The sequence below is a fragment of the Euphorbia lathyris genome, chromosome 2, assembly GCF_963576675.1.
Source record: "Euphorbia lathyris chromosome 2, ddEupLath1.1, whole genome shotgun sequence".
NCBI classification, from domain to species: Eukaryota; Viridiplantae; Streptophyta; class Magnoliopsida; order Malpighiales; family Euphorbiaceae; genus Euphorbia; species Euphorbia lathyris.
In genome coordinates, this window is record NC_088911.1 from 65,025,106 (window position 1) to 65,047,863 (window position 22,758).

General features: G+C 34.5%; 1 protein-coding gene across 1 annotated transcript; it reads right to left on the bottom strand.

The window, feature by feature from the left end:
- Positions 1-1,069: 1,069 nt before the first annotated feature.
- On the bottom strand, positions 1,070-11,159 carry LOC136217070 (ankyrin repeat-containing protein ITN1-like). The gene is made up of 5 exons (XM_066003647.1): positions 11,101-11,159; positions 10,317-10,333; positions 9,192-9,493; positions 2,369-2,561; positions 1,070-2,286 (listed from the first exon to the last, which is right to left on the bottom strand). Exons 1-5 carry the CDS (start codon positions 11,157-11,159, stop codon positions 1,070-1,072), a joined length of 1,788 nt encoding a protein of 595 aa, XP_065859719.1.
- Positions 11,160-22,758: the final 11,599 nt, after the last annotated feature.

Consider the following 22,758-nt stretch of genomic DNA (forward strand, 5'->3'; position numbering starts at 1 on the left):
CTATTTTTAACGATTAAAAATCCACTCATTGAAACTATTTATAATTATTTATAATGATTAAAAAATAGTATTAATGATTAAAAATACTCTCATTGCATCTTTACAAAACCCAACATTAATGATGGAAAACACTCATTACATGTTTTAAATAACCAACATTAATAATGTATTAATAATTAAAAATAAAGTAATTACATGTTGCAATAACCCTCAATAAAAACTATCATTAAGGATGAACAGTACTCTTCTTAAATCATTATTTTCACAAAATTAACCAAAAAGCTAGCATATCATATATTTTTATAGCCAAACTATTCAATAATTAGAATATATGCTCAAAAGATTACAGCGTTGGTTTCATTAAGACATATAAATAATTCATTATTTACCTTATAAAATATAGCCATTTACCTTTATGACTACCATATATATGATGAAAATTAGAATCATTTGTCCAAAATTGTAACTAGAATAATAAGCTTGAACCAAAATTCTAACTTGATTGATAATTTGCTCAAATAAGTTGCCCTGTCAAGTAGCTGGCAAGAAACAACAAGAAAGAATCATTATCATAGAGGCCAACTAACTAGAGTGAAACATATACTTCTAAAAACTTTGAAACATATATCCTCGAGACACAAACAAAAAGTATATCTGAAATACTATAAATTCACATTGAACACTAACATAGAGAAGCATAGTATCATTCATTTTCACTTCACTTATTCATAATATCATTTTCCGTTCACCTACTCGTAATTCAAAACCTCCCATATGTACGTATGAAAAGATGCATATATACTATGTTCTCATACGTATTCCGTTGATAAAAAAATAATAATTAGAATCAGCTAAAATATGGACGTATTAATTTATCGTTGAGAGACTGAAATATACAAGGTGGGGGAATAACACAATAAAGAAACAATAAGAGTTATTGATTCACTAATACATGATATGCATAAAGTGAAAGTCATAATAATTAATTGATTAATATTTCATCTTATACATCTCTAAGTTAGACATCGAGGAGTTGATAGTATAGAGATATTTGAAATGGGGTAGTGGGTTAAATAGCATAAATAGTGTGTAGTTCAGAATCAGAATCGGACAAGTGATTAGAGCACTTGAATTTCTTCCTTAATTTACGTTTCCTTCGAGATTTCATGACATAGTAAGTCATAGCACCAAGAACACCAGCCATAACAACTCCACCAATGACAGTAACAAGAATAGCAGCCCATTTGTTATGCTTGCCAACTACTATATAAGAGGAGGAAATAAAGGCGACAGTAGTGCAAACAGAAGCGAGCCACATAAGCTTATTGATGACCTCAATGACCCGCCTTTCCGATTTGGTCTCCCCTCTTACTATGGTAATCTGCACAACTACAACGGCTAGAGATGTGAAGAGAGCAATAGCATTGAATATGAAAAAGATCTTGAATGAACATGTTTTGACCATGACAGCCATTCCATTGTTATTATCTCCTCCTGGAACTGTGAAAATAGCTGCAAATGCTACGGTAGCGAACAGGACTGCTACAACAGTCACTGAATTAGTTGCATTGTTGATGCCTTCCCTGTGAAGCTTCCGAAGTTCCTTTGCTATTCCATTCACATTTTTGTTTGTTCTTCGAGTTTGTTCCAGTTGTATGTGTACGTCGTTCTTGATCTGTGTAACAGTTTTTCTGAGTTCGTCTCTTGGCTGGTTAAGGTCGTTGGCTCTCACAGCACCGAAATGGATCAAAATAGCCTTAATCTCAGAGATATCTTGGGAGAAGGGGAGTCCTTCAGCTATATCTAGAGGAGTCTTGTGATCTCTTGTTAATGCATTGACGTTGGTGTCACGTAGATGTAGCAATTCATTCACTATATGAGAACGCTTCTTTCTGGTGGCTACATGTAAAGCAGTGTTGGAAAACTTGTCAGGTAGCATTACAATGGCAGGATCAGCTTGAAGAAGAAGCTTCACAACATCAGAGCTAGTCCCTTTGACAGCCATGTGTAAAGCAGTCTGACCTTTCTTATCAGTTCTGCGTGCTAATTGTGGATCATACTTAAGTAATTCCATCACAATATCAACATGACCTTGACGAGCTGCAAGATGCAAAGCATTTTTTCCGTTGGATCTTGATATCTCAACTAGACTTGAATCCTTTGAAAGCAATTCACGAACTACTTGTGTATGTCCTCTTGTAGCTGCTGATATAAGGGGAGTCACGTTCGATTGACCTATAGTTTTGCTCAAACAAGGCTCATACTCTAACAATACCTGAACAATGCCTGAACAATACCTGAACAATTTAAATACTCTTCTTTAATATATATATATATATATATATTATTGAGTAAGGACGGTACGTACCATGATGACCTTGATTAGCAGCAACATGCAAAGGATCCAGGCCACACCGATTCTTAAGTGTAAGTGCCTCCTTACTTGTATACTTTAATAACTCTAAAACAACCTCTAAATGCCCTTTCTCAGCTGCCGTAAACAGTGCTGTTTCTCCCAATTCATTCACCTCATTCACTATTGCACCCCTTATCTCTCCCACCTTGTCAATATATACTTTAAACAATCCTTCATTTATGTCAACTTACATTACAATAATAATTAATTACCTAATCCAGATCAGACCTATCGTTTCAAATTTTACAACTTTACGCCCATCGAATGCAAGTTCATCAAGAGTGTTTTTATCAATATCAATATCAAAACTACACCCTCACTCTTTCCTCTCTAGTTAATCTTTTCCACTCCACTCCTAAATCAGATATTCATTACTTGGAAATTGATTACTAATCCATCCACCTCCATGAGTTAATTCTGTTTAATTCCATAATCTGTTTATTAGATGGAATAAAGACTTTCATGATTTAATAATAGAATTGGAGATTAATATTTTTAAATTCGATGAAATATTTGAATTGTTTTTGTCTAACTCGTACAAAATACAATATATTTTTTTATTTTTTTTAAATCACATTTGATGAATTATTTCTCAAATTGACCCAACTTATCAACGTTAAAAGTAAATTGTTGAGGAAAAATTGCTTTTGTGTGTAAACGTTAGGAGTATTTTTTTTTACCGTATCCCAAACTTAAAATATTTAAAAGTTAATCTTAATTCAACAAAATAAATTACAATAGGAGTGAGGTGGGGTTTGGCTTTTAGCAATAAGGTATCTTCCTCCATATCGGTGAGGTGGCCGCCTTCCTCTGCTGCCCTTCAAAAGATTCCAAAAGCCACCCGACTCCCCCCACTCTCTCCTTTTAGCAATAAGGAATTCTTAGCCTCACCCCTTTGATGATCGCCTTGAAAGCGAGGCACTTTATTTATATATAAGTATGGCTTCAGAGTCTATAGGAATAGTTCTGATTTGGGAAGAAGGGACATAGCAATTTCATATGTATTATGTAAGTAGAAATCTAAGAGTTCCCAAGGCAAGATATCAAAAGTTGGAGAAGCTAGCTTACAGATCGGTAATCTACGCACAAAACTTTCGACACCACTTCCAAAGCCATTTTTTTTGTGGTGCGTACAAACACTTTGTTAGACAAAGTGGTTCAAACCCTTAAGAATTTACACATGCTAGTATTATGGGATTTATGCCTAATAGAGTTCGACATCACATTCAAACCAAGAAAGGACTTTAAAGCTCAAGCAGTAGCCTACGTCCTCATATAGATAACATAATTCGATTCAGATAGTACTTCTTTGACGTACATCTGGAAAGTCCTTATTGATGAGAGCTCAAATAAGGATGGCACAGGTATAGCAATATTCATCACAGTCCAAGAAAACATCACCCTCATGTATGATGTCTCCCAATAATAGCCATCATCCAACAAATTGGTGGGGTGCAAAGTTGTCCTCTAGGGCAGTCAGATACTAAATGTGACCAAACTGGATTGTGTAGTGCTAAAAAACGACTCTAAACTTCTAGTCAGCTTGTTCCATAATAGCTACAAATCTAAGGAGGCTTACGTGAAGTAGTACATGGCCTTAGTAAAGCAATTGATGTCATCTAGAAAAAGGGAGAGGAAGAAGCTAATGGCACATTGACATAATTTCACAAGCTAGTATCTAAATCGGATGTAATGGTCCTAGACCTCAACGATGAGTTTTTTTGTCCAATTTTCTATTACTTAACAATAGGGATGTTACCGGAGGATAAAATCAAGAAAGTCAAGATCGTTCGAAAGTTTGACCGACTTGATAATCAATGACACTATATACTTGAGGTCCTTTAGCCACCCAGGGCTTAAATGTGTTGGACTCACCGAAGGAAAATACATTCTTCGAGAAATCCACGAAGGCATTTGTGGGAGCCATGAAGGAAAGGATTCCTTGGTAAGGAAATCGTGGTTTCAGGAATTCGAGTGGCCCAAAAAGGCTCAGGACACAATCAATTTAGTCTAGAAATGTAAGGCATTCCAGATGATTTCCCATATGTGAAATCTTCAGCTTCAACAATGAAAATCATTCAACTAGCATGATCGCTCACCACATGGGGCTCAACATTGTAGGTGATTTTCTAAAGATATAGTTTGAGAAGAAGTAACTGATTGTAGTTGTAGACAATTTCACCAAGTGGGTTAAGGCCAAACCTATATCCTCCATCACACTTAAGCGAATCATTGCCTCCAAATGGAATAAAATTGAACTAGGCTCGACATCCTCCACAACATCATTATAGATAATGATAAGAAATTGGATTCCCTTGCGTTTCAGTCATACTGTGATAGGCAGCACATCAAACTCCGATTCGCTTTCGTCTCCCATCCTCAAACAAATGGGATGATAGAAGTAACAAACCAAACCATAGTTTATGGTCCGAAGAATATACAAGAAGATCACGATTACTTATAGGTGGAAGAATTAAACAACGTCCTTTGGGCCTATTAAATAATGCAAAGAATAGCCACAGGGGAGACACCATTCTCCCTTACCTGCGGGACTAAAGCCTTTATTCCAACCGATAGCAAAGCTTCTAGCCTAAGAGAAACATAATATTCCGAGGATGACAATAGAGAGAACTTATGAAAGAATCATGACTTGTTAAAAGAGAACCCACATCGTGTAGCAATCATTATGGCGAACTACTCGTAACTAATGAAGTCCACACATGACAAATGAGTTCAACCATGCCATTTCACATAGGATAGCTCATCCTTTGGAGCACCAAAACTTCTCGGCCTACTGAAGGAAAAGGCAAGATGGAATGAAATAGGGAAGGACCTTTCGAGATTTAGGAATGTTTCAATCCGCACACCTATCACTTAAAGACGCTAATTTTGGAAGCTAGTCCTAAGACCTTGGAATATTCTAGCTCTTCGAAAATATTACCAATAGATGCCCTTTAGCATTACTGTAATAATTATTTTCCTAAGTGCTACCCTTTGGTAATCGACTAATTTTTCAAAATCATTAGAGTTTGTGTTCAAAATTATTTAGATTATTATTAAAGATCAACCTTATACATGCTACAAAGATCTCGATCCTAATATTTTGTAAATACACTCCATTCTTTTCATATCGATATAGAAATTAAGATTACATTATGTTAAAACACTTCCAAATAATATTCGATTAAGGTTAGATATCGCTTCAATCATAATCAGAAAAACCCGAATTAAATACTTCATAAAATGGGTAGACACTTGGATTCAAATAGGGAAACATGATTCAAATATTGTCAAAAAAAATTAGACATAAATGTTTTCACAAAGTTGGTTGGGGAAATTCCCCTTGTAATAGGAATTCAGCCACCTCCTTATTATCATCCCGAGGAAACACCTACGTGGAGAAGGGAAAACTACATCCATATATTTCTTCATTAAATTCGTAAGGACAAAGTTCTAGTGTCGGCGAGGCATGTTCACGGCTTCATCCTTGTGCAAGTTCTAATTCTTTACTAATGGCCGCTTCTCACTCATTCACCAACTATTCTCGACATCACCAACCTTATTACATTAGCCAAGGCTGCATTCTCCTTCTTTCTTCCTTATCCTCTGATTGCTTAGCTTCAAGAGCATCATTCAAGGGCAACAACTTTAGCCAAACATTGGGTGAAATCTGGATATATGACTCAAATTGAACACCTAGAGGATATCCACAATACTATCTAAGAGTGGAACTCGCATACCCTACTCTAGTACCAAGACGAAGAGTCCTAGAAACCTATGTAGTCCAGTGTTGATGCAATGCTCCTCGGAGATTAAGAAGGCCTTATCTTTTGGAGTTCTAGGTATGTATCTTACAAACCCATCATTTCTTCAGTGGTCAAGGTAGATGTTTGATCCCATACATAAGGATTCTACAGCTTGGAAGGGTTTGTTTGATTGGTGGGAGCTTGTTTTTTAGAGCCATTTCTTCAAAATTGCTACATCACAGTTCATAAGCAATATCATAATTTGTGGTTCACAAAAGTTGTTTCTGGTTAAGACTTCCATATAATAAATAAAAAGAAAGAGATAAAAACATTTACTGATTAATGGAAATTGGTAGGAACTGTGAAGAAAATCTAAAAATTCCTCCCTCTTTTATAAGTGGATTTAATGGACATCATTACAGGCGAGCCGCTCAAGAAACCCTAAAACCCTTTCACTTCATTTCCTTTCAAAATGGCAACATGTGTCCTAACACGTGGCTATTTCCTAGTGGAACAATAATTTTAATTTAAAAAGGCGCCTGTAAGGGAGCACGTGCTCTATCAACTAACATCTCACCTCAATGCATTTTCTTCTTTTCTGAACTACCCAAATGGATGCATTGGACATCAAGTACATGAAAGTACACAAATTTATTTTTATGAATGTTGCACCACCCTTAGATTCATGCACCTATTCTACTTAGGCCTCTGCCCAACCACAAAGTTATACAGGACTTCGGTTCTTAAAATCACAAACCTAACACACGAAGCACGAAAGATCTTCGAGTGATCGAAAATGGGGGGACATTTGACAATAGGCGAATAATCATAACAGGACCATGGACCAATGAGTGTGTCTCGGCTAGAGATAACATTCATTAACACGTCGATCAATGAGAACGAGCCTTGAATCCATAAGAACTAAATCCTTATATTCACACCTATAATTACGGGATGACGGCTTTACCTACCAAATCTCATTAGGCCCACCAGATGATATTCTCCACTGTCATCCAAACAATGTGTCCTAAGTCACTATTAGGGTGCACAAATTGTCAAACTCTCGAAACTACCGTTGAAACTTTATAAATTGAAAATGTAATTGCGTAGTAAAATGCGCATCATCACTAAACCCTAGAATTGTGTTATTCATCATCTTCTTGCTCTTAAACTCTGCTAATTTAAGCATTAGAATAAGGCTGACGGTTCCTAACCTCTCCTTTGACTCTTTTCTATTTGATCTTATTGAGTGATCCTCTCAAATATCCATACGAGTTCCTCCTTATATTTTCTCACATCCGTGAATTTACAATGATATGAGTAGATTTATTGCATATATTTGAATTTATGTTTTCAAAACAACACCAATAAAAAAATGTTAGGTATATGACTCAGTAAAACAATCCTTTTTCATCGTTGGAAAACAAATCTGAGGCATTCTCTATCTGAAAACGTCATGAGGGTCTATTGGAAATTATAGCAAGAAAGGGAGGCAGAGAAAGGGGATGTTGGTCAACTTTTTGGCCAAATGAACATGCTAACAATACATTATGTAGAGTAGAGTTTGTAAACTTTTAAACCATAGGTATGTGATAAACTATATGCATTTTTTTTGTACTTTTCCCTATTAATCCCTTTTATTTCACAATAATTTCCTTTTAAAAGTTTTTTATTTCAAATTATTTCCGATTCTATGAAACCAAAACATAAAAATTTATGTGTCTCGCAAATATAAACAAAAATAAAAAAGAAGAACTCAAAACTCAAAACTCAAAACTCTTAAAGATCTACTAGAAATTTCAACCATCTGAGGCAATCTCTATCTGAAAACGTCACGAGGGTCTATTGGAGATTATAGCAAGGAAGAGAGGCAGAGAAAGGGGATGAGTGATAAATCAGGAAGAGATCAGACAAAGATGGATGAGGAGTTAAATTGACAAAAATACTCTTGGTCAACTCTTTTGGCCAAATGAACATGCTAACAATGCATTCTATAGAGTAGAGTTTGTAAACTTTTAAACCATAGGTCTGCAATAAACTATATGCATTTTTTGTACTTTCCCCTCTGAATCCCTTTATTTAACAATAATTTCCTTTTAAAAGTTTTTTATTTCAAATTATTTCTGATTCTACGAATCTAAAACATAAAAAATCATGTGTCTCGCAAATATAAACAAATATTTACACCTTTTTTACCTCTCATAATAAGTACAATTTCTCTTTTAACTACAAACAATACATTAACTTCCTCATATCTCTATTTTTTTTAATGATTTATGAATACCAAATTTAAAATAAGTCAAATGATTTGTTCATATTTAATGATACATTAAAAATGATACTATAATTTATTAGTTTTTACATTTTTTATCCAACATATTGTGTTTAGTCCTCGTGTTTAATTACTTTTATTCTATTCAACTGTTTAGTCCCTTATAGATGGACTAAATTGTTTAATAATTCAAATATTTTAGTATATATAGGGACTAAACTGTTGAATAGAACAAAAGTTAACGACCTTATAATCTATTATTAAAATACGAGAACTAAAGGTAAAAATCTAGGAACTAATAAATTATGTAGCCTAAAAAAATAACGATAATATTAATAATTTTATTGTTCTTTATAAGATTAGATATATACAGTGACTTGTTAAAAAAAATATATACAGTGATGATGGGATTAAAGGAGTATTTAGTTAAAAAAAAATCAAGTTTATCCCAAGATTTAATGTTTTTTTAAGCAACCCAAGATTTAATGTTGATTACAACTTAATGAGCACTTATAAAGGGTATACATGATAAATTTATTTTGATTGATTTCTTAATTTATGTGTAAAATTTTAAAAACAACCATTGTAAATTAGAGGGAGTAAAAGCATAAAAGAAAATAAATGTGGCTAAAACTAACTACTCAAGTATTTGGAGCCTTGATGTTTTTTATATAACAACAATACTCTCATTATTTATGTTCTAACTCAAAATGTGAAATTGATTCCTTAAGGAAAATGAAAGGATGTATTAAGTTACCTCGGCATCAAAATCAGCACCAGAAAGAGTACCCATCATCTGGGAATCAATTTCAACCAAAATTTGGTTGATAGCACCCAGATCCCCACGTTGTGCTGCTAAGTGCAATTCGGTGTCATGAAAGCGGCCAGTCACCTGCTTCACATATTTTTTATCATATCTCTTACCGGAGTTGGAGAAAACTAATGACTTGTTTGAACTCGACACAAGCAGCGCCTTGCCAGAATTTGAGAACACCAAATTTGCCTTAGGCGTTGATGTCGGTGACCATAATGGTGAAGCTATTGATACTGATGATACTTCTAAGAAAAAGGTTTGAGAATGAGTTACTATGCATATATATTAACAAATGGAAAGGATCGATGATCTGATTTGGTTACCCAAAACTTAAGGAAATTAAGATCCCCTTTCGTTTTTTCTTTTCTCAGAAATTTACAAAAATCAAATATAGTATTTCAAAACCTTTCCTTTTTGGAATCCGTTGAAAGAAAACATTAAGAATTAATATCATATTCACAAACTAACCACATTTAGCTGAAGAATTTAAAAGAAATATTATTAATTTGTTATATCATCTTAATATATATATATATATAAAAGCAAAATTAATCACCTTCTTCATTTGCGAACCCCATATGTGAAGAAGATGAAATGACCTCTATCAAATCATTCTAATTAATGTCTAAAAGAAGAACATGGAGAAATGGGTATGAAAATAAGAAAAAGTAAGTAAAAATTATGAAAGGAGATACATTTTCTTCTGTTATGGAGGGAGGGAAGGAGGGAGGGAGGGAGGAAGTGATTTGTTTTGTGGGTAAGTTTGTCATGTTATCAAACACAACACGGGCCTACCGTACAATTCCATCTCTACCCAATTCGACAGCTACCACTACAATACAATACAATACAACGAAGCCATGCCCATTAAACCACTACCAAAATCATAAAGAGTTTTAGGTATAAATAACTAGGGACAATTAAATTCATATTATATTATATATATTATTAACAAATTGAAAGGATCGATGATTCTTTTTTGTTACCTAAAACCTAAGGAAATTATGATCCCCTTTCATTTTTTCTTTTCTCAAAAATCTAAAGAAATCAAATATAACATTTTAAAACCTTTCATTTTTGGAATTCTATGGAAGAAAACATGGAGAATTAATATCATATTCACATATTAACCGCATTTAGCTGAAGAATTGAAAAGAAATATTATTAATTTGTTATATCATCTTCTAATTTTATATATATATATATATATAAAGCAGAATTAATCACCTTCTTCGTTCGCGAACCCCATATGTGAAGAAGATGAAATGACCTCTATCAAATCATTGTAATCGATGTCTAAAAGAATAACATGGAGAAATGGGTATGAAAATGAGAAAAGTAAATAAAAATAAAAATAATGGAAGGAGATACATTTTATTCTGTTATGGATGGAGGGAGGGAGTGATTTGTTTTTTGGAAAATCAACAAAGTAAGTTTCTCATGTTAACAAACACAACACGAGCCTACATGTTATCTATCACATGTATTTTTAACATAACAATACAATTCCATCTCTACCCATTTCGACAGCTACCACTACAATACAATATAATGAACCCATGTCCATTAGGGACAATTAAATTAAATTATATGGTCTCCAATTAAATTCATATTATATTATATTATTTCTGATACTCTCTACTAGTAAAATAGAGGACGATTTTATATTAATATGTATTTATATTATTTAGTTAATTTCAATTAATAAACCATGGATGAATATGACCTTCTCCTTCTGTTCCCCTCTCTTTCTTTTGAATATATATTTTCTTCTCGACAATTCAAATGCTTCAACTGCAAATTTCCTTTCTCCTTCCCGCTCTCTTTTGCGTCGTTGTTCTTCATGTTTCACCTCTCTTTCTTTTTTTCTTTTCTCCTTCTTTCATTTTGCCTGCCTTTTCTTTCTTTCATTCTTTCATCATTTTCTCATTTCTCACTACCTTTCTCTTCACTTTTTTTCTTTCTCTTTTGTATTGCATGTTAATGCAGATAGAATTGGAGCCTAGAGGCTTAAAATTCTAGCAACGGATGGCTTTCTACATATGTAACTAAGATCAATGTATTAATTTTTGTTCTTATTTTGGGATGAATGTTAGGGTTTTAGGAATTTCTTATTCTTGGATTTTATGAATTTTTCTTTGATGATTGGACTGGTGCACATAAAATCTTCTCTTCTCAAACTAAAATTAGGTGAACTTTTTTCCTGTCTTTATTCATTTTCTTGCAGTTCATACTAAAAAAGAGAGGGTTAGTAGATAATGTCTCCATTTCAATTATTTAGCAAAATTCAAATGTAAGGCAAATAGAAAATTTGAATCAATTTTGCATTTTCCTAAACTATAATTTTACTTGCCTTCTATAATTTTCAGAACAAGCAGAAGATGAATTGATAGATTTAAAAAAAAACTGTTTTTTTTATTGCCTTTCATATATTAGAAGTATGCTACACTTGAAACATTTTTACTTATTGGTTGCATATAGACAAACTTTAGTAACCCGAGGAATAAGCTATTGTTCCGATCCAATAGAAAATTAGCGCACATGTCATGTAATAAGTTCATTGAAATTTAGGATGAAATGAGAATTGCAAACTCAAGCAATGTAACTAAGTTCATTAAAATTGTGAATGAATGGGAATTGCAACGAAGTAGCTTTTTTCATGCTTCTTGATATCAGGAAAATTTTCATTTTTTTCATTAGTTATATTTGGTGAAAGAATTAATATATGCTAATAATATGGTATGTTCCACTAGAGCGGGCCTTAGGGATTTGAACCTAAAAAAAGGCTAAATTGGTCGTTCAAGTTCCCTAATATGTCAATTTAATCTTTAATGAACTTCATAAATCTTTAATCTTTAATATAGTCAATTCTATATGATGTTTTGCTTGTGTTTAATATGTATTAATTGGGTTTCCACCGAGATCTTTGGCTTCCATTCTTTGTAGATCTACTTGTTGTTGTGTATATGTACTTATTGAGCTAAGCACACTGAGTGTTGTTGTGATAGTAGCTAGTTTGGCCTAATTTGACTTCGTATTTCATAATTTTTAATTTTCTGATTCAAGGTAAATTTAATGGTTCTTTTGATTTTATTGCTCTTGCTTTATTTAATTGGTTGTGTAAAAAAGTGGCTTAATTGATTCACCAAACTTAGAATTTAAGTGCCAAATCATTTTATAGTGACATTCGGAAAATCAATTAGCCAAAATAATTAAGGGAATCTTTTTGATTCAAGCATGCTAAACCGCTTTAGCACCTTTTCAATGTATGTAGCTTGTGAAAGACCAAGCAGTCTTCTTGATCTATCTCTATAGATCTTTATCCCTAGTATATAAGCTGCTTCACCAAGGTCTTTCATTGAGAAGTTACCTGATAACCATACTTTCACCGACTGTAGCAGAGCTATGTCATTTCCCATCAATAATATATCGTCCACATATAATATGAGAAATGCTACTGAGCTCCCACTAACTTTCTTGTAAATACAAGCTTCTTCGCAATTTTGTTCGAAACCAAATTGTTTTATGGTTTCGTCAAAATGCTTGTTCCAGCTTCTTGATGCTTGCTTGAGTCCATAAATGGATCTCTGAAGTTTGCAAACCTTGGTTGCATCCTTCGATATGAAACCTTCAGGTTGCATCATATATACATCCTCAAGCAGGTTTCCATTTAGGAAAGCTGTTTTCACATCCATTTGCCAAATCTCGTAATCGTAGTGAGTGGCAATAGCGAGCATTATTCTGATTGATTTGGACATGGCTACTGGAGAGAAAGTTTCATCATAATCAACTCCTTATTTCTGACGGTATCCTTTCGCTACTAACCTAGCTTTGTAGGTGCTAACCTTTCCATCCATGTCGGTCTTCTTCTTGAAGATCCACCTGCACCCAATCGGTTTTATCCCTTCGGGTGGATCAACCAAAGTCCACACTTGGTTAGTATATATGGAATCCATTTCAGAATCCATGGCCTCAAGCCATGCTTTAGAATCTGGACTGGTGACAGCCTCTTCGTAGTTCTCGGGTTCGTCATTTAATGCGGGAACCTCTTCATCATCTCCCACTAGAAAACCATATCTAACTGGGAGTTCACGAACTCTTTGTGATCTACGAGTAGGTGGTGGCACTTGAGTCTCATCTAATCGGACTGCTTCGGGTTCCTCTATCGCCTCTGTTGTTTCAGCTGGTGTTTCTTCTTCTTGAACTTCATCAAGTTCAATCATGCTTCCCGTTTGCGTTTCTTCAAGAAACTCTTTCTCTAAGAACACTGCATGCTTGGATACTATTAGTTTCTGATCATCTGGATAATAGAAGTAATACCCCCATAGTTGCCTTAGGGTATCCTATGAAGAAACATTTATCAGATTTAGCATCCAATTTATCTGATGCTATGCGTTTGACAAATGCTGAACAACCCCATATTCTCATGAATGAGAAATTAGGTTTCCTACTAATGAACAATTCATATGGTGTGGAACTGGCGGATTTAGTTGGTACTCGATTTAGGGTAAAGAGGGCAATTTCTAAGGCATAGCCACGGAACGTCTTTGGAAGTAATGATGTGCTCATCATGGATCGCACCATATCTAGTAAGGTACGGTTTCTCCTTTCGGATACACCATTATGTTGTGGTGTATAAGGAGGCGTCCATTGTGAGCATATCCCACATTCAGTTAGATAACTCAGAAAATCATCTGAAAGATATTCACCACCTCGATCAGATCGAAGTATCTTAATTTTCTTTCGTGTTTGATTTTCTACTTCATTCTTGAAGCATTTGAATTTCTCAAAAGATTCTGACTTGTGCTTCATTAAATAAACATGGTTATATCTAGAGTGGTCATCTATAAAGCTAATGAAGTATCTGAATCCTCCTCTTGCTTGGACTGACATAGGACCACATACATCCGAATGTATTAATCCTAGAGTGTTTGATACACGCTCACCTTTATTGCTAAAGGGTGTCTTTGTCATTTTTCCTTTTAAACACGCTTCACTTGTTTCTAATGATTCACAATCAATTGAATCTATAAGCCCATCTTGATGTAGCTTAAGCATGCGTCTTTTGTTTATATGGCCTAAACGACAATGCCACAAGTAAGTTGAATTATCTAGCTTATGTCTTTTGGTATCAATTGCAAATACAGAAATTTTATCATCTAACACATAAATCCCATTTAATGATATTCCTAAAAAATAGAAAATCCCATTTCTATAAAACTCACAATCTTTGTTCTTTATTGAAATATGAAAGCCGTCGTCAACAAGACAGCTAATAGAAATAATGTTTCTGGACATCTCTGGAACATACAAACAGTTCCTTAATTCTACTACAAGCCTAGATGGCAAACTTAAAATATAATCTCCAGTTGTGAGCGCTGCAACTCTTGCTCCATTCCCTACTCACAAGTTTATGCTTCCTTTCTTCAATTCCTTAGTCCGTCTTAGTTCCTGCATATTCGTACAAATATGAGATCCACATCTGGTATCCCATACCCAAGATTCAGACTGTGAAATTGTATTTATTTCAATATAGAACATACCAGATGTTGAAGCATCATTTTTTCCCTTCTTGAAGGAGGCTAGGTACTCCTTGCAGTTCCTTCTCCAATGCTCGTCTTTACCACAGAAGTGGCACTCTCCTTTGGGCTTCTTCACTTGCTTCCCCTTTGCTTTAGTGGGCATGGCCCTCTTTCCCTTCTTGGGATGTTTAGGATTGGGAGTATTCCTTTTCCTCTTCTTTGATCCCTCAATGACAAGAGCCGGTATTGCCTTGTCTTTCTTCATATTGGGCTCAACTGTCTTGCAAGCTCTTCAATAGAGGTTTGCAAGTCATTCATCTGGTAGTTCATGATGAACTGTGAATAACTCTCTGGGTGGGATTGAAGAAGTAAGTCCATACTTAGTTCATGATCCATCGCGAATCCAATACTAGAAAGTTTGGTAATAAAGCCAATCATCTTGACACAATGTGCCATCACAGATGTGCCCTCTTGCATCCTGCATCGATACAACAGCTTCGAAATCTCGTAACGTTCGCACCGAGTCTGTTTCCCAAACAACTCCTTCAGGTGCGCGACAATGGAATAGGCATCCATCTCCTCATGTTGCCTTTGCAATTCCGGTGTCATTGATGCAAGTATGATGCATCCCGCATGATCGTCATTAGCCTTATGCTTTTGGTAAGCATCGATCTCTTCGATGGGAGCATCATCAGCTGGGGTAGGGGGTATCGATGTATCAAGTACATACCCTATTTTATCGAACTTCAAAACGATTTTGAGGTTGCGATACCAGTCGGTGAAGTTTGAACCGTTCAACTTGTTATCGGTAAGTATATTTTGCAGATTGGTTTTAGTCATGATTTTACGAGTGTTTTAATTTAACCTGAGAGTGAGAAAGAGTAAATGTATGTTATTCATTTTGCTTTAAAATATATCAATCTAAAATTATAGGTCTTTTAATTTCATTTTAAATTGCTCCCACTATTTTGCCAAATTAATATCCCTCCATATTAATTCGAAGAATTTCACAAATCCTTTAGTGAGCTAGGATCCTAACTCCTGAAATTTCACCTTGAGTTTACTCAACAAGCTAGTCCCATTTGTTAGGTAGATTCGTGTAATCAATCACATCAACAATGCGATTCCTAGGTTATTGGTGTAACGCCCGTAAAAAAAAGAATTATTATATTCATACATTTAAGGTGTCTAAGATAATTAATTAAGTTTTATTTAATTTTAAGTAAAATAAAATATTAATATATAATTTTTATTTCAAAAAATATATATATTTTGGTATATAAATAGGCGTAATAGATTAGCACTTCTTTTATTAAAAGAGTAATAAATTATTATCAAGATATATCATGAATGCTAGTATAATGTGTTTGTATTCCACTTAAAATGTTAAGTATATATATATTTAATATTATTAAGAATTAATGGTTATTTTAATAAAAAAAGCAATTTTAATTAGGTCACACTTCTTTCCCTTTCCTTGTATATATAAAATCTTCTTTATGTTGGAGAAGGGGGGCAGCCGTAAATGATAGAAAAAAGGTATTATTCCTTCAATTCCAAATATAGCCGCCACCCTTTTTTTAGAGAGAAAATTCGCAGTGTTTGTCATACGAAGGGAGAGGGTTGAAGATAGCGGTCATGGCTTGATAAATATGTTCGATTATATAAATATCAAGTAAGTGGTTAATTATATACGTAGTCTTTCGTTGTTTGCTTGTTTGTATGTCTATTGTAATTGACTGTTAAACTTCTAATGAATGTGAGTAGTTAATTAATATATGGTACATTTGATTGTATATTTGTTGTTATACTGACTAATTGATATAAATTGTGTAATTGGTTTGATCTATGTGTTTGACATGCCTATATGATACGTTAATGATGATCACGTTGGTAGGAAAATATTTGAGAATGACATTGACGATGATGACATGAGAAAGAGAAATATACATATGGTAAATGTAAATTGGATTCTAGAAAATGTCAGAGATATGAGAATAAAAGCTTAAACTAGGATAGTATATTCAATGGTTGCGATTGAAATGAGAAAAATGAATATTGTGATCACGTGAAATATAAACACCGGGTATTTGTTACGACAGGGTGTTAAGGTACCGGGTATTTGTTACGACAGGGTACCTAGAAGACGGGATACCGGGTATTTGTTACGACAGGGTATCCCAGGATATGATTTTATTGGCCAAGCAACCATTGGGTATTACTAGACTAGAGTAAGCAGGACCCTTTGAATAAATTAATAATAATCTATTAACTATTGAATGTTTTGTTTGATAACTAATAAATATTAAATGCATGTGAACTGAATTGTATGCGCGTGTGGTTGTACTATGTATATAGTTAGCTATCTTACTGAGCCCCCAAGCTCACCCCACTCTCCACCAGTTTTCTTTTCAGGTTAATGCGATTAAATGCTTAGCGATGCTCATTTGACCAACCAGTATGTGGAGTCGTCAGTCTTTAAGTGTTTGCTTTTATTTCATAAATGATATTATTCGGTTTGTGCGCATCAATTTGATGATACGTTCAATAAAATTTTATTATTGTCTATATATTTATGGTTTGTGAAATGGGATGTTACAATTGGGTTACTAACCACATTAGTAACTAATATGTATTCATATTAATCCTAACCATATTGCCCATTAGTTTATAACAACATGAGTTTTCTCATCCAATTATCATAATCTAATTTAAGTATTACCCCATATTCGTGAAAACGATTTTCGATAATTCAGGTGTTACCATAAGACCCCGAGGTTGAGTTTACTCAACAACCCAAAGGCCCCCAGTACTACCGGCTGAATTATAATATTAGAGAGGGGCAGCCGATTTTAATAACTTGCTTATTTACTTAACTTTTAATTAGCGAGGGATTTTTATTTTAAGTCTCATAATCTAACCTAGTCTTGATTTGCTTTATCATACATCAGACACATACAATTTACATTGACGTTATGGACATATTATCTAAATTATTCCATTGAGCCAGTAACGGAATAAAAGGTCAAACCTAAGGAAATACTAACTATTACATATTTCTCTTTAGGTCCTCCGTCTTCTCCATGGCGCCTCGAAATTACATCAATATTAATTTCTATACTACTAAAGAAAACTTCAACTAATTTGAAGGGAATTAGATGAGAGAAGAAATTACAATAGATAGTAGATAGGAAGGACACGCAGGTCCTATTTCAAAAATACCAAAAGACTAAAAGAGGGTCCAAATATGTCCATAACTCCAAACATGCATAGACTCAATTAAATAAATTTAATTGGTTGATTACATAATTTATTTATGTAATATTTAAGCTAATCACATTAAATTGTCAAATTAACTTTCATCCAATTTTAATTCTGTCAACTTTGTATCTTTTATATCTAATCTAATCAAACTGTACCAATTACATATTAGATTAATATAACTATACAAATCCTTTTAGTATGCATATCCCAATTAATTTTGTTTTAATTCATTTAACACCTTTGATTTACAAATATCAAATAATAAGTAAAACAAACTTTTCAATAAATTCTTTTATTTGATAATAAAAAACAGAAAACTATTTATTTCTAAAACGTATATATATATATATATATATGTATGTATGTATATATATATATATATATTCAAAACTATTTTATTTTAAAAACCCATTTTTAAAATATCCAAATAGACACAATCTAGGTCGGGCCCGTAAAGGCCCGACCTAAATTGTTGCTGCCGTCTAAATTGTTGACGCCTTAGTCGCTACTTGTTGCTGCCTCGCGGTGCAACCCGGACTGTTGTTCGATATTATATATATATATATATATATCTGTTTTAAAACAATTTTAAAACGATTTTCAGAACATAAGAAAAAACTTTTAAAAATTTTCTGTTTTATCTTATAGAATTAACAAAACTAACTTTTATTAATCTAACCATAAAACAAATAGATTTTGTTACAATGATTATCAACCAAAATCATTAGGAACTTGTGCATAATCAATTTTAATTAACAATTAATTAAAACTTACTTATCTTTAGATCAATTAATCAAAACAATTTTATTAATTAACCTAACAATAAATATATGTTGAATCTGATTGAAAAACCTTTTAATTTTCATATATGAAATAACGGATTTAACGCAGGCTCTGATACCACTGAAGGAAAATAGGCAAACGTTTGTCAGCGGAAATATAAAATTTTTAACCTATTTCCTTTAAACCAAGATCCGTTAATCGTTATTTCATATAAAGAGGGATAGAAGGAAATACCTTTTGACGAACTATCTACCATTGCTAGCGAAGTGCCCTCAACTCTTAATCCGAGTTCATGACCACAAAGACACAAATCAAACGATATTAGAACTCAACCAAATAATAGCAATCAAGATAGATTGTCTCTAATTAATCAACACAAGATCAAGAAATAAAAGAAAGAGATGAAAATCAATTGATTCGGAAGCAAGCGGTGAGAAAACGATCCACAACTGTTGGGGTAGATTTTTGCACCCTCCGGGATAGTAGGCTTAGCCGAAATTCTCAGTAGTAGAGGATTTATATAGCCTCTCGTATCTAAACCCTAGTTAGATAGAATTAGGTTATTGAATAAGAGTTATATTCGGAATAATACTCTTATTATTATTATCTATAACTATATCTAAATATAAAGCTAATAATAACTTATTAATAGGATAATAATTAGAATCAATTTAATCTCAATAAACCTCCTAGCTTATTTATCCTATAATTAATTTAATTCATAACCATAATCTAATTATAATTGTCCGAAATTAAATTAATTCCTTATGTGTCCCTACACATAAAATCGCCCCCCCTCTATAGTTGGGCCTTAGTGGACCCAGTTGGGCTTCCGTCAATTAATTAACATCTGTTTCTCTTTTGGGTTCCAAGTCTTATGTGTGACCCATTAGGTTCTTATTGCTTCTAGCTGTATACTGTTGAAACACTTTTCCACATGATTTTGATTTGACAAAATTATTTAATAAGAATTAAATCTCCATGATAAAAATATTCCAACACATTAAATTTAAATGCTTTGATTTATTTGTACTAATGTGTTTGTTCAATGTTGAGTTATTTAAATCTATAAGACATCAAGTTGTATGGCCCAAAGGCGCACAAGAGAAAGTCAAGCCCAAGTCAACGTGTCAATGCCTCACGGCCCAAGCAGATCAAAACGCAAGTCGCACTGAGTAAAACGCAAGCCCAACATTGAGAAGGATCGAGAAACCTTCGACCAAAAGCTTCAAGACGAAGCTGCTGAGTTGAGCGACAAGATAGTCAGGTCAGCAGCTGGCCTGAATAAACTTGGAGACAAAGTATTTCTACTTCGGGTAAAGTTCAGAAGACGCAGAAAGCTGTCTAGAAGACTTTACCATAAATGTGGACACATTCTGTTCTGTCTAACGAAAAGCTGCTGAGCACTACCGAAGATGGAAGATACAAGGTTTTGATTGGCCAAAGACGCTGAGCACGTATTGAGTGAAAGCGACAGGAAGCCGTTTCCCTCCAACGGTTATTTCAAAATTCGAAATAACCAGTGCATCAAGTGTCACTATAAATAGGCCACTCAAATGCTTCATTCGATGCAGATCTTCAATCAAGTCGAAACGCTGACCAAATTGTTACTTGAAGTTCTGTGAGAAAAGCAAAGCAAATCTTACACCAATTCCAATTTTGTGTAAAAGTCTAGAGTGATCTAAATCATCTAAAGTGTCTTAGCAATTGTTGTTTAGGACAAACAAACACTTATCATTTCTAGAAGAATAGAAAGGAGAAGCTGAGTACTCGGTTATAGTACTCAGCGGTAGAAATAGGAGTGAGTAGAGGAATAGAGGAAGGTACTCTTGTATACTCAACTTGCTATTGTAAAAGGTTTATGCTCTACCTTTAAAGAGCTCAGTAGAGGATTCCAAAAAGCTCGGAAGGAATTCCGAGGACTGGACGTAGGCGGAGAGGCCGAACCAGGATATGTCTGCTGAGTAACATCTTTCTAACCCTTATCTCCTTAAATTATTGCTTGCTATAACACTGAATAGTTAAACGCTAAAAAGAACATAAGTTGAGTTGAGTGAACTGAGAAGCTGAGTTCAGGAATAGACTCAAGTGCTATTTCCTGACTCAAGGATAGATTCAGTCTTAGTCACCTGTTGAATAAGCTTGTATCTAAAACTTACTCAGTCTCACTGTGCTAAAAGACTTCAAGAAAGTCTAAGTTCGAAATTAACAGTCAGCCATACGTGAAAATTTTAAATAGTTCCTAACCCCCCCCCCCCCCCTTGGAACTAATATTGTCACGTTACACGGGACCAACAAGTGGTATCAGAGCTTAACAGCTCACTGAACAAGATATAACTATCTTGAGCTGATCCCCACAATGGCTGAGAACAGCACTCGTTTCCTCCCAGGAAATCAGACAACTCAGATTCTTCCTGAGGGACTGTCCATTACTAGGCCTCCTCTGCTCTTCGGGTCTAACTATACCTTTTGGAAGAACATAATGAAAAACTTCATTCAGGCAACAAACATGAGTGCATGGCTTTCCATAGTCCAAGGCCCGTTTGTTCCTGTTGAAACTGTTGACGGACAAACGTCTGTCAAAGCTGAGGCTAAGTGGTCAGAGGATGACCTCAAGAAACTGAAAAATCATGCCGCTGCTATAAACATGCTTCACTATGCATTAGATGCTGCAGAGTACAATAAAATCTCAGGTTGCGAGTCAGCACAGGAGATATGGAAGAAGCTGGAGGTCACCTATGAAGGAACCAGTAAGGTCAAGGAATCCAAGGTGAACCAACATATGAGGCTGTACGAGTTATTCGAGATGAATGATGGTGAAGGAATTTCTGACATGAACTCAAGGTTCACCAATATTATCAACGAACTCAAGAGGCTCGGCAGGATCTTCACTGAGGAAGAGCAAGTGAAGAAAATACTGAGGAGTCTTCCCCAAAGCTGGCAAGCAAAGAAGACAGCCGTTGAGGAAGCCCAAGATCTAACCACCTACAAGTATGATGAACTCATCGGATCCTTGCTAACCAATGAGATATCAATGAAGAATTTTGAGGTGAAAGAAAAAGGTAAGGACAAGAATCAAAAGTCTCTTGTCATGAAAGCTGACTCCACTGATGGTGACTCATCCGATGATGAAGAAATGGCCATGTTCACTAGGAAGATGAAGAAGCTGTTCCACAAGAATGACAAGTACAGTAAAAAGGCATTCAAGAAATATGATAACAACAAAGCTGAGTCAAGCGACAACAAATACAGGAAAGAAAGCTCAAAGACTATCACATGCTTTGAATGTCATCAAACTGGCCATATTAAGTCAAGCTGTCCTACTTTGAAGAAGGACAAGAAAAGTGGAAGAAAAGCAATGGTGGCCACTTGGAGCGATAGTGATGAAACATCTTCATCAGAAGCTGAAGCAACTGAGTCAGCAAACATCTGTTTCATGGCAGATGATGCTGCTGACCTCTGTCCGTTTGAGCAAGCTGACTCATTGTGTGCATCCGACAATGAGGAACAACCAACTGAGGTAACAACTCTACCCTTGCTCAGAAATGAAATGATTAACGCCCTGAGTGATCTTTACACACTTGTCAAAAAGTGTAACAAGAAAGTGCGTGCACTCAACAGGCGATGTGATAAGATTGAGGAGATCAAACTCAGTGACCTTCGTCATCTTCTCCAGGACAATACTAGGCAAGATGAAAATCTCAAAATCATTCATAGTTATGTCACTGAGGTCAAATCAGACTCTAAGAAGCTGAGGAAGGACATCACATCTATTCAAAACCAGCTAAAGGTTCCGAATAAGAAAAATGTCCATCATTACGCTGAGTACTCAGGTACTAGTCAGCGGAAATGGACTCCCCAACGAAATGTCCAATGTGACTTTTGTGGGAAGAAAGACCACACTACCAAGGTGTGTTGGCATGCTCAGCACAATGGTGCTG

What these genes read in the sequence shown, in the direction of transcription:
- LOC136217070 (XM_066003647.1), bottom strand. Translation starts at nt 11,159, where the DNA reads ATGAAAGAAAGAAAAGGCAGGCAAAATGAAAGAAGGAGAAAAGAAAAA. An exon ending in GTGCTGATTTTGATGCCGAG is followed by an intron (nt 2,562 to 9,191) that starts GTAACTTAATAC and finishes TATATTGACAAG; the next exon opens with GTGGGAGAGATAAGGGGTGC. An exon ending in TGCTAATCAAGGTCATCATG is followed by an intron (nt 2,287 to 2,368) that starts GTACGTACCGTC and finishes GGTATTGTTCAG; the next exon opens with GCATTGTTCAGGTATTGTTA.